Consider the following 13,749-nt stretch of genomic DNA (forward strand, 5'->3'; position numbering starts at 1 on the left):
TGTGAAACCTCGATCCAAAAGCCCACAAGATGAATCTTATGAATCTAACAACGCTCTGCTATATTACTTTAAACCCCATAACTCCACATTGAGATTTGCGCATCTCCTTTTTTACCTGTTACATCGAAGAACTGTTGAAACATTGTATTTGTTTTCATTTTACCGCGCGAGTTTCGTTGAGAGCCTTCCACGGGATTGTATCGACAGAAACCGCTACCCATCATGCTTGGAGGACCTACGCATGCACATACTTAAGGCAATCAGAATTAATGAAATCAATTTTTCATAAACCCCAATTACACTCGCGATCCGTATCTGATCGTTCGCTCTGGTTCACCATATCAAAACCGAGCAGCGTGAAAATTCTCATAGTCATTCAAGCGTTAAACGCAAGCACGGTGATAAGGTTTTTTTTGTTACAAAATTGGCTGCCGGTGCTTGGGCGTCTTGTGAGAATGGAAAACTTACAATTCATGCTGCTCCTGGCTCGCCTTTTTGGCTGCAACACCTACCTTTATCACGAAACGAACGATGGCTTCGTGGCAACACTTTCTTGGTCGGGAGTTTGTTTCTACGTCGTGAACATACTGGTGTACACGTACTTTTCCGTCGCAAACGTGCTCAACCCTAAGGTATACACCTACACTGGCTCGAAAACTGTAGACATAGCAGGAAAAATCATCCTTGAATTAGGTTTCTGCGATTTGATTCTAATTGCGACGGAACGAGTGTATCGGGGCGGTTGGACCACGGAGCTGCTGAACGCATTTCGCTCGGTCGATAAGCAGATCATCGCTTTAGGTGCTCATCGGATTCGTTCCATACGCAACAGTGAGCAGCTGAACCAAATGATTCTACTGACACTATGCACTATCAGTGCAATCGTTTACTCAGTGTATGCATTCATACGGACGAACATCATTTACAACATACCTATGTTTGTCGGCCATCTCCTCGTTGGCGTTTCGTTGATCATTATCACTAGCATTTTCTACGCAGAAGTTTACGAAATACGCTACAGATTGAGTGCTGTTAATAGCCATATCAGGTGAGCACGCGTGTTTCAAGTGGTACAACGGGAAATGTCGATTACCCAAAACAGTCTATCCCGACAGCAAACAGCTATGCGATGAGGATTTCCATAAACTGCGACCAAATTATGGAAGGCGCATGATAAAAGTAAGCAGTAACGCCGAAATCAAACTGCGAAAAGATTTTATCGCGCGCGTGGGATTGATCTACGAAGAGCTGCACAGCATTGCTACGAAAATTAGCAATCGCTATTTGTTTGAGGTACGTGTGCCGATAATTGCTTTTAAACCCATCAGTATATAATGCAGTTGGTTTGCAGTTTTCAGGATACTGTATTGTGAACGTGTTTTATGGCATCATGGCGATATACATCTTCTATCGAGCTGTTTTTGTCACTTTTTACGAAGCACGATATTCCATCAGTATATTTCTAGTTTGGGCATTGATATACAAGATTAGCCTTTTTCAAATGATTTTTAACTGTCACTTGCTGCATGCAGAGGTTAGTCCAATCAAACACCGTTCAAATTCTCAAAAGCAAAGTCTCATTTTCTATATTTGAACAGGGCAAAAGACTAGGATCGATCATAAGTTATGTAGCGTCACAGGAAAATGATGTGATTTGCATCAAGAAGGTAAGGCTTGTAAATGCATGCTCAACAAACGCTCGCTACAGTTTATACCTCAATATTGCTACCCATGATGCCAGATGCATAGCTTGCTTTGCCAAATACAACATAATCCCATCAAGATTACCACCTACACTTTTGACATAAATTTAGGCGTATTCTTCGGGGTAAGTCTTTTTCAACAAATTACTTCTATCGATTTAACACTAATCTTTCTAAATCGTTTTGCTTCTCTTTCCTTATCGTACAAGATTGTTAGTACCATCCTAACATATTTATTCATATTGCTACAGTTTTCTCTATAACTAGTAGCTTCACTCCTAATCCGGCTATACGAAACCAGACAAGTGGAATAGTTACTTCTCTTCTGATCTCTCTCTCTCTCTCTCACTTACCATCGCATCGTTCTCATCCGCAACCCATATCCATGGATGATGACGAATCTAAAGCTTCATCAATTCTTCGCATCAAGAATCCCACAGCACACAATCTGTTTTTAACTTCCAGTCAGCCGCCTCTTCCAATGGAGCCGCCTAGCCGCCGTTTAAAGTTGTGAACCGCTTTCAACCTGTTCCATCTAACTCTGCACCCATCGGGAAAGAGAGAGAGAGAGAGAACCAAGGAAAACACGAGTCAACGTATATGTGCCTCGAGCTACTCTTTTGTAACAGCGCATGTCCAACGAGTATGGTGCACGCGGCGAATGCCGGCTTCGGATCCATCGCTCTTCCGCTCGGGACACGTTCGAGCGGAAACGGATGTTTAGAACCTTTCCAGTCTCGCCGTAACCGTGGATCAGTACATTCGTTCCCACGCGTGTGTTTTAGCCATTGTTGGGCACTCCTTTGTGACGTACTCTCACCCACCACCTTCAAGAGCGTAGACGTGGGTGTTAGCGATGTTTTCGTAATAGTTCTTCTCACGTTTAGTCCCGCACAGCAATCGTCCCGGAATCAACGTTCAGATTGTACGCTTGAGTTACCTATCGCAGCATCTTATCATGTAGTGTACCGAAAGTTTGTTTTGTCATACATTGATTATGTAAATATAGCTTACGGCTGTTTCGTACGGGCATATGACAAATTTCTTTCGATCGTTCGTCCTGAAGTGCGTGAAAGGTGTGCTTTTCAGTGAATCAAGTAAAAAAATATAATCCCTGCAAGCCGGGTATCGCCACACACGGCAACGGTGCAAGGCTAACACATTGCATCTGCTGGATTATTCCTCATTACCATGTCATCAAAAGAAGATACAAAAGGTGGCAGCTTGTGAGAGAAAAACAAATTAAACGTGTCATTGAATGTGAGGTGAAAATGGGCACGAATGTTTTTCTTTAATGGAGTGTGTGCTATGTGGATTGTTTAGTTTAGCGAAGATGATGACAAGGGTAAAAACGGCGTAAGCTAAGCCGTCGCTGGTTGTGTCATGAGTTCGGTGTTGAAATAACTTCAATTGCGATCCACACACTAATAAGCCCAAGCGGTTCCATAGGCATTTGCAACTTAATGGAAAGTTTTCTGCCAAATCGGAAGTGGTACGGTGAGGTGTGATACAGTGAAAGCGGTTGTGTTCTAATGTTTTCCTCGCTAAGCGAATAGCAGGGTGATAGTAGCCCAGAATCTGTGTGCTATACCGGGAGCAATGCCGAGGATACGACACGAAAATGGCAGTTAAATTGTGCGAAAATTGATCTAAGTTTGTGGGCAAAAGAAACTTCCAGCCTTCACGCCCATACCATCGACGAGGCCCAGGGGTGCCGTGTTTGTTATGTATTTTAATGTGTGATGACTTCTCGTACGGTGGTGGTCTGGCATGGCCGAGCGTGATAGAACGTAAAACGCATCGTACTGGGCGAGGTAAGCTGGCATCTGAGAAAAGGAAACTTTAAGTAGGACGTCATGTGAAGCTACGAGGTTTGTTTATATAAAGACAGGGCAGACGAGCATTACCGAAGGGATACGTGCCACGCCGGGCTAAGCTGGAGCTGGTGGATGGACATAAAATCGATAAACTTTACTTTTCGCTCGTTACAAGGATGCGGTTCTGTGCCATACAAACCAGATAACGTTTCTATTACATGACGCCGGTCAAGCAGGAGTAAAAATGTTTCAAATCGCTTATGGATTTATCTTTTCCCCGCTCCAGCGGTAATGGACTTTTGTTCTTGATGTTTCTATACACACACTCATTGCGTTAAGGGTGAGGCTGTTTCGCGTCTTATGCTTGCGATACACTACAGACTGTACAGATATACACTGAAGCTTTTCAAATTATGCTTCTTTTCACGTAGGGCGTGGTTTCCATTCAACCACAACCTGCCCTCATAACGAATGCCAAATTTACTCGTTTCACACTTCGCCATGAGAGTTATTGGTTTTCTAATTTCGGTATTGTGTTAAAATTGCTTTTCACTCCATCGCACACAATCTAACTCCCATCATGTAGCGGATTCTCCCTCACACGCTCAGTACACAGTGAAACCCCGTCCCCGAGGGACAAAGTCACTGAAAACAATTTCTTCGCTCTTTAATTGACTCACAAAACAAACGCCTGACAGATGCTTGATGTAACCGACTAACCATGAAAACTCAATTATCCTTTTTTCCCGTGGTGGGTGGCAGCGACAGGGACGAACGCCTCCCTTGACAAACTCTTCACCAGCCTACATTGGTCAACTTCTCCACCCATTTGGCCTAGTACGGTAATTTTCCACAATGGTGAATACGTAACATTGCCAGCAAAACAAAAAAAAATATAACCAAAAAACCAGGAGGCCTGTGAACAACGAGGATCTCGCGTACGCTCTCCGTTTGCAAGCTGTCCTTCCATCACGGACAGCTTCCCGGAACTGTCCACTGCGGACCAAACGCCGCTATGAATTATGGTCGTTTGTTGTGCGAAGGTCGCTTTGCTCTTTTCTTTTCCGCTCTCTTCATCCACTCGTTTGTTCATCGGAACAAGCATCCAGGCAGGATCGACAGAATTAAACCAAGCTGGTGGGGAATGTGTGGGAATCAACTTGAAGGCAGACTGTACTGCACTCAAGCTCATCAGGATGCTTGTGTCCTGATCGATCCATCAGCTCTGTCCCTGCCCCATGGTGTCTCTGTTTAGTTTTCTTTCTTCCCCCGCCAACGCCGATGGGCGTGTGGCCTCGTGTGATAAATTTACTACACCCGCTGTTGCCGCCACTGCTGCTACTGTTACTATTGCTGTTGCTGATGGAAAACTTGTCCAGCAAGAGCTCTATCTTTTCTTATCAAACTTCCCCCTTCTGCCTCTTGAGCTTTGAGCACGATTTTTCCTAAGCTATCAGTTAGAAAAACTGGATTCAAACGCAGAACACATCAAAACTCAATTACCCATGTGCTTCCGCCTGTCCAAGCAAACCTCCATCAAGGGGGTTAACCTAGAATGCGCTATGCCATGGTTTGTATGTATGCATGTATGTATGCTTGTGTGTGCTGATACGGCAAAGTTAGTACCGTACACACAATCGCACATCTAGTTCGCTTTCTTGTCGAGTCGCAAATCGCTTACCACAAGGGCGATCTACACACCAGAGTGGCGCGGTAACGGTGGAAATGAGCCGGTAACCGGTAACTGGTTGAGTAAATAAAAATCCCTCCATGTCCTCAGGCACGGAAACGCACTGGCACCAACAGGCCCGGAACAAGGAAATAACCACTCTGTGAGTGGCTCGCTCGCTGCACAATAGGAGTGATTGATTGGGTTATGGATTGAATTTCTTCCCACCGCTCTTACGATGGGCCTTTGGGTACGCCCATTCCCTTTCCCCGAGTAGAGATGCATATCACGTTATGGTACAGTCTAAACCGACTGTCCATCGAATCGGAAACTCACTTACAGATGTCCACACGACGCACACGTGGTACAATCGGTTCGATGCAGTTGAAAAAAATACTTCCATGTGTTCAAACCACTTGAAACCACCTACGGGACATTTCACGAACCCCATGCCACGTTGCATTTACAGTGAACGAATAGAACCGACAAGAAGAAGAATAATTCAATCGTTGCATTCCGACACATTTCCCACACATCATCATTGAACCGTTCATGGTGGCTCAATGTCCTTCGGGACACTGCAGTCGCCTGCCTGCTGATGAGTTCGTCAAATCGCCATCCTCAGCAAAACGATCATGGGCTACCGTGCAGTTAGTCTAGCTACTCGGCAGTATTTGCCACTTCAGGAGACACTTCTACTCTGCTCCAGCTACTGCAAAGTGGCTCAAAGTGACAGGCACTACGTCAGTTAGCAGCACATTCACTGTCACTTCGCCGTCTCCAGACGAAACAAGCGACTTCCGTTGGCAAACCGTCTCCAAGCCCTCCCTTCGCTTCTACTGCCAATTGCTATGCGAGAAACGTTGTCATTCTACCCCCTGCCAGAATGGTAAAGAAGAAAACGACTCAACTCATCTTAACGTTCGCTAAGGATAGCGGGCTCTCGGTGAAAAAAATAAAATACTCGCAGCCCCATCGTCTCATGGGCATGTGCGTGGGTTTGATGCCTTTTATCTGTATGTGGCAGTGTGCACCATCCTCACACATGTATGAGAAGCCCAGGGATGTTGCCCCAAAATCTTGGAACCATCTTGTAAAAAGCGAGCGACAGACATCAGAGAGGGTTGCTAACCATTGCAAGGATAATTGAATAAAATGGTATTTTTATATAATTTACAGTTTTCCCTTGGGCCATTGCGTTTCGTTCGGTTTTTCGTTGCTTTCTTGTTGATTTTTTGGCCAAAAGAGGATTCTCTGTTGAATGAAACTGAGCACAACCAGCTTTGCTTCAAGCAAGAATACACATTGTAATGGAATAACTATTCGTAAGCAACATGAATATCTTTTTCGCGAACAAACGTTATCGCTCACAGATCAAGTTATATAACACGTGATATTTTCATCTTATAGTATACAAGAGATGTAAATTTATTTGTAACATTGTATCACATCAATATTCAAATATTTAATAAACATGAACTACATCCAAAAGCTTGCTTACAAGAAACAAACATATTAACAATTATAATGTGACCGATTCCAACTTATCTTTCCTGAAGTTTTCATTTACTTCAAACGAACTTGATGTTGTTTGTATTTGATTAGTCACATAAATGTGAACTATGTAGTGCAATTCAGTAATTATTAGAATACAAACATCCACTCCACTTTGTTCAATTGTAGCTAATTTCATTCCCTGTGAAAAACCTTCGATCGTGTCCCGAGTAACCACTCAAATCTACGCCCTCAAGAAACCATCAAACCATAAACATCTACGTCTCTTCCTTGCAATTAACTCTACGATCAATTCCAAGTCCATTCAATCAACAGACCCATAAATTTCCACCACATCGAATCCGAATTCAGTTTCCAAAGCCACAAATATCATCCCACCTTCCTTTACTCCCTAGCCTCGCTCTCTCGAATATGTGCTCACACACTACTAACTTTTCCTGCTATATTCCGGCCTCTCTATATACTTCAACGTACCTAAACCACTACGACAGGCAGAGTTTGTGCTTGACTTACAAATAAATTAAGCTTATTTAGAGGCTGCCTATGTCGATGGTTCCGTATGGTTCGGTTAAGTGTTGCGGGTGTGTTGTGGTGCCCGAGCGGGTAAATGAATTGATAAATGAAATAGCTCCGAACTGAGTGCAGCATTTTTAGAAGTAACAACGATGCCCATCTTGTTTTTCCAACCTGTACAGAAAACAAATCACCAACATTTTATTTCACAATAAAACCTACAATCAATCGCGAAACACTTAGTGACAAACCTTCCCTTCGCAGTATCTTCCGCTATTTGAGCGTTCTAGACAAGCCTTAAGCTCACTGAATGATACAGATGTTCCGATATTTCTCGATTAATAAAGCCCTCAAGGGAAAAAGTTCAAAATATATGACTTATTTCCGAGAACACTTAAGGCTGAACGAAATCGATAGCGATCTTTGGAAATTTTTTGGCCTACAGCGTGCAGACAAAACCCCAAATCAAGCACTTAAAGATTGAGCGATTGAGTGCTTTTATTTATATTTATTACAATCGATTGCCGTACTGGGACCAACTTTTTGCCGAGGAAAGCTATTAAATTGATTTTTATTTTATTTCTGCTCTCGTTAGGGCTAAATGGTTTCCATTTCTTGTGCAAAGGAAAAGAAAACTTCCCCTGCCGAATCTTTGCTAATGTTCCTACGTTACAGCCTCAACAAACGAATGGCAATGTTAATGTATCGCATCGATTTTTTTATTCCTTTGCCAAATATATCCATTTAGCGATCGGTTAAATGCGTACCCATCGACGTTTTTCGAAAGCCCTACACCGTGTATCCGAGACGTTGCTATTCGAATGATAAGAATCCTCCCGCCAGTTGGCAGTCCAGGCCGCGAAAAACATTGCGGTTTTCTTGTTTCATGTCAACAACAGTGTTCACAACAACTCCTACTGCTGCTGATACGTCATCCATGAATAGTAGATTTTTTTATGATATACGTCATAGTCAGTGAAACCTCAATATCTGATTTGTTCCGGAATGATAGAAATTTTGGAAATGTATTGTGTTGCTTTTTCTAACATAAACGACACTATTGTATGCGATTTCTGTCTCAACTAATGCCTTTATTATACTTTATTTTTTCCAGTTCACTGATGATCATCAGGAACCATTGAACGAACCAAAAAAGATCGATTTCTCGGACTGGAAATACAAGAACATAGTTTCTCATTCAAGTCACATGTTCAAGTTTTAAGCGTTTGGACCTCATATGCGAAAGAAGCGATTAAGTTGCAGTGTACGAGAGGATCTATATTTGATATTCGAGATTTCTTTTTTTTCTTCCCCATCCTGTCGATCAACAAACCACCAAGGCTAAGGACTAACCAACAATATAGTACCATCAGTTTTGCTACATGATAAAACATGGATTCAGCCAAACGAAACTTCCCGAAAATCGTACAGACAGCCGGAAAAAAACTAAATTATGACAGCAGAGGGCTGAGGAAATAACATCCAAAACAACGACGTTAGACATTGAGACGAGTAAGCGATGGAAAGCTGTCCTGATGCAAACTCTACTTTTCCAAAAGACGAACTCGACTTAAAAAACAGACATGATTATTCTTCTTTCTAGCTTCGGGCTAATGCAAAAGACACCACCAGCCCTTACGATACGCACGGCATCACTCATCGACAAGCATAGACTGGTTAAACTGACTTACAAAAACAGCGTTTCTTTAAAGCACCGTACCGTACTGCATATCTGTGACAGAACAGTTTCTTCATGTTTAAGGAAACTACCGTGAACCACAATGATATACACTATCTTCTTTTAGGTTAGGTTTCTTACAAAAATCGTACTGTATGACTCTTCTGCCAAGAATGTTACTTTAAAGCACAACACGATCGATACAACAAAAACGCTAGATCTTTTAAACCGTATGGCAAACCGAACAACGGTTGCTATTTCGGTTGCTTTTTGAACATCACATTCACGAGGGCAACGTCAGACAAACAACCACACAGCACCACGATACCCCATTAAGTACTGACGAAATATGAATGTCCTTTCCATCTGTCAATCAATCGATCTGTCTGGTGCAATTTATCGAAATTGATGGCAGTGTCGCTTAGGGAACACGTTAGCAATCATCAAATCTTCCAATCAGAAATCAAAAGTGTTAAAAGTCGGTCTCGCCTCAGTGAAGAACCAATCAATACATCCGGTGATGCTAGCAAGTGTTAGTGAGTGTAAGCGCCTTCAGTCTCGATGCAAACGAATTCCCAGCCGTCAAAAAGGGCCACAAAAAGGACGCCTACGGTGTGAAAAAATGTATATTTAGCTCGCACGTAAAAAGCGTCTGGCTCAGATTGGCACAATGTGAGAAATTTGTTGTCAGGTGAAAAGTGTTTGAATTTTCCTACCACCACACCCTATGCTCATGGACGTGCAACCTGTTCGCGAAAGAATTTCCCTCCCTAAAAAAGAAAAGCTGTTTGCTTTCGATGTGCTCTTTCATGAGTGTATGTGTGTTTGGTATGTTCTCATGTGTGTACTCCTTCACTACTTAGCAACCGTGTCCGGTGGTATCGTTGTGCGGTAAGCAGCTGACGACAATACTGGGAAAGTCAACCCATACTTAAAGGCCAAACGGGGCGCTTTGCACCTCAATCCGAAAGTGTTTCGCGAGTTTGTATTTGTGAATTTGTCTGTGTGTGTGTGTGTATGTGTGTTTATGTGATGTGAAAAATGATGAAAAAACGCGTAAACAGCTCATGCAGTCTCCGCCATCGCTCCCAGGTTTCTGTTAGCGAGTTCCCTGTAGATGCATTGAGCTGTTGTTGATTTTACCGTCGGCAGTGTTGCTGTCGTGGTTTGACTCGAACCACTCCACTGTTGGCAAACGCCACGCAGTCAAAGATGACTTTGAGCGGAAGTAAAATGACGGGGAAAAACATGGCATCATTTTCTACGACATTTCTACTACTAATATGGAGCACAGGTAAGCAAAATAACAGAGCTGAACTAGGTTTAGAAAGCATATGCAACATGTACTTTATGATCATACTTTAACATGTGCTTGATGCGTTGAACTTCTTTTAATGCTTATTTTTATATTAAACAATACTAAAATTCAAACATACTCTGATTTAATCGCGAACGGCTGCCATTAACTGAGAGTATTCGTTGTTTGCTCTTCAATTACCTATTGTTGGTTGATCGGAATCAGTAACCAGTTTATAATCAATTCATTAAGTTGGATTGCGACATCTATCAATTAATTTCATTTTTTCCAAGTTCAAACGATTGCTTGTATTGCTACTGATAATTAGTTACTATGTTTACCTACGTTTTTTCATTACTAGCTATTATCCGAAGTGTTCATAATATTGTTTGTTTAGAAAATGTAAACTCCATTTCATTTCGGATTACCTCTTTGTATCCCGCACCAAACACATCATTGATTTTATATTATCTACATTTTGCGTTGCTAGGCAAAGTTCATTTCCACGCATACAGTTTTACATCCACAAACACACACTAACACCATTACAAGTACAAATCATACTAATCGCGAGTAACGGAAGGCACGCATACCTGTCGACTTTACGACGACCCGTGACGAAATTGCATGACATTTTATGAATAGCTCTTTGTGGTATGATTAATGACGCTACTTAGACCCCTAACGACGTGCCCGAAATCTTTTTTAACCAACCTAATATTTCTTCCTCGTGACTTTTGTCATTCGTATACTTCTTTTTCACAGTGAAACAATATTGAATCTCTGGCGAAATGTACTATGAAAACTGTCTGTTTGTATCAGGGCGTGATTGATTACAATACAGAAATCAAACATTTTGCATTAAAAGTTGTGAAAAGACAATATAAAAAATACATGTGAAGAGAACGTTATGAAATGTAAGACCACGTAAACCTAAAGCTTTTGGTAGTCGAGTTTTGTGTTTCTAATGCCTTCTAACTTTGCCACTGAACTATTCATTAAAGAAAGCACAATAATATGAAATATGTTACACAAAACCCTTTGCCTGTTTAGCATCTCATTTTTGAAAAAGTTTCATTGACTGTGATGAATTGAAATTTGACTTTAGTTCCTTTTTTCAAACAATTTTCTTCTCCCCATTTTGATTCAATAGTTGTTCTACTTTTCATTAGAACGGAAAATATTTTCATTCGTATTTACAGTTTAATTTCATGTTTAACTAAGGGTTACATTAAAAAATATTTGCTCAATGCCTATAGAACAATGAAACGGTGATTAATGCAATTAGTTAGTACAATTCATTGTTGTTAATCCTTTTCTCCCTCACTATCGACGATTGCTCATTTCCTGCTCTGTTTTCACAACTTTATTCCCTTCTCTCCAGAATTAACCATTGGCAGCATTAGAGTGGACGAAAATCGGGATAACAGCGAAGGTACCTATATAGAATATTGCTATAACTTCTCTTCTTTTGCGTTTGCGTCAAATTGCTTCTTGCTTGCATTTCGTAGTTGCTAGCGCTCATTTTGACGGTAGAATAGCGGTTTCCTTTATTCCTTTTATGATAGCGTTCGTATATCTGCAAGATATGTTGCAGATTGAGTGCCTTTCACGCTGACCTTTTTATATACAATGACAAGGGAATCCAAAACTCATTGCCAAAGCTTTCCACTCTTCGCTTTATATCTCTACATATAACCATTCGCTTAGCACCTTTTTAAAACTGCATTGCTTAGCATAACACTCACACGAATATTATGTTGATAGCTCCACCAACCTCCACCAAAACTTTCTAGCCATGAAAAATGCAATATCCTTACGGCTAATCATAAACATGAAACATTATCAACGACTCATATTTCAACGGCTTTTCGTCGGTCCGAAAGCTTCTCCGGCAGTGTTGAATGGCGGAAAACGAACTCAAAGCGCTCTACAACCACGAAACGGCCCGGCAAAAATGACTTATGAAGGAAACAACACAAAAATGGCACCCAAACAGCCAGCCAGCCCAAACGCCGCAGCAGGCAAATAATGCCAACCTTTTAACGGAGCTGATTATGATAATTAATTCATGTATTCTTGGAGTGTGACTTTCAACCGTTTTGTTTCTTCCCGTTTTTGTCTTCGGGCTGCTACCCGCCGTCGTACGTACGTCGTATGCCACACCGCCAATATGCGCATTCTCCCATTTGGCAAATAAAAATTATTTCCCTAATTGTTTCAGTATGGTCGGTCTCAGCTGTCCTTTCGGGGCATGATAGCAGCTCTATGCAGGAGCTTTAACCAAGCATTGTTTGCGAGAATGCCAACAGTAGCCGTTTCCCGATGCGCCTTTTTAAACATGGAAATTATTTTTCTCGCCACCGCTTCTAACGCGCGTTTTATTGCTTTTTCACTCATAAAATGTTTCCGTTTTAAGCCAAATTTCGCTCCCGCTGCTCCTTACATTTCATAGGTAGCACAGTTTTTTCTCTCTTTTTTATGGTTAGTGCATGTTCTGCAAACAGCAACTGTTCTCTGACACAACAAAACACATCACAAAACATAGCAAACTAGACATATACGTTTTACTTGCACTGAAAAGCTTACACCTTCATTTTTATTTACATTCCATTTAAAGTTTCGTTATTTAAGATGCTGTGTGTTGCTCATGCATTCTAAAAAAATGTCCACTTTCTTTCAGTATGACTATACTTTTTTATCTCTTGACATTCTCGTTATAGTCTTCTCGGCGTAGTCTCGTTCATACTTTGTAGTTCCTTCCTGTACATACAATATTATTGCCATCAACGTCACGATCACAGCTAAAGAGATTTTTTCAGCGTATAATCAACCTTTGCTATCCGTTGTTGCATCGTTCAATGAAGGATGCATTCAGCTGAAACCGCAACGCCACTGATTGCATTATCGCGCGCGACGCTATTCAAACGCCATGCGAGCTTCCTTTCGCCTTGATGACACCGATGCTGCTAGCCCAGCTTGCCGTTCGAGGCTTTAATTTGCCAACCCCTTTTCCTTGCCACTAGACCCTTGCCTTTTCAAAGATAACTGATCTTGTAAGGTTCTCGCTCGACGTTTACTTGCACGAGGTATCCCTCAGTGACATCCTTGTTGCCACATTGCAGCGAATACGCTTTTATCGACATACACATACACAAGCACAGAGTTAGTGAGCAAACTAACCGACATCCCTGTTGCCTGACCAATCCTCCTGTCTGCATCCTCTTTGCTTTACTTTGAGATTGGATTTCCTCAAGCATAAATAGCGCAACCGCGGGATAGCGTCAGCGTGCTTTAATCATGTTCCTGCCCTCACGTAGTCTACGCTGACATGAATAAGTTCTGACGATGGTTCCATTTTAACACCTGTTCCTGTGCTTCGCGTCGTCCTAATCCTTTTTGGTGATTTTTCCACCGGTAGCGCTAACCAACATTCTAGATAAATGAACGGAAGCTGAGCCAAAACTAGTTACAACAAGATTCTCAGCAACGCCATACCGGCGTTCAGCGTGTTCAACGGTCGTACAATTTTCCACAATCTTTTCTTTCGTCTTTCA

At 41.8% G+C, this 13,749-nt stretch overlaps 1 protein-coding gene across 12 annotated transcripts in view; it reads left to right on the forward strand.

Moving 5' to 3' along the window:
• The first annotated feature begins 2,447 nt into the window (after positions 1-2,447).
• LOC120895332 (zwei Ig domain protein zig-8-like) overlaps positions 2,448-13,749 on the forward strand; it is a 54,550-nt gene continuing 43,248 nt past the window's right edge. For 3 of the 12 annotated variants that reach the window (XM_040298593.1, XM_040298603.1, XM_040298604.1), the window contains exons 1-3: positions 2,448-2,628; positions 9,759-10,189; positions 11,577-11,627. In XM_040298593.1, the coding sequence (XP_040154527.1) occupies positions 10,108-10,189; positions 11,577-11,627 (133 nt within the window). In that variant the 5' untranslated portion in view covers positions 2,448-2,628; positions 9,759-10,107. Of the gene's footprint in view, positions 2,780-2,799; positions 3,518-8,331; positions 10,190-11,576; positions 11,628-13,749 lie in introns of those variants that run through there. The other 9 variants (XM_040298598.1, XM_040298595.1, XM_040298594.1 and 6 more) reach the window with 9 other exon arrangements.

Source organism: Anopheles arabiensis, chromosome 2 (genome assembly GCF_016920715.1).
Source record: "Anopheles arabiensis isolate DONGOLA chromosome 2, AaraD3, whole genome shotgun sequence".
Lineage (NCBI taxonomy): Eukaryota > Metazoa > Arthropoda > Insecta > Diptera > Culicidae > Anopheles > Anopheles arabiensis.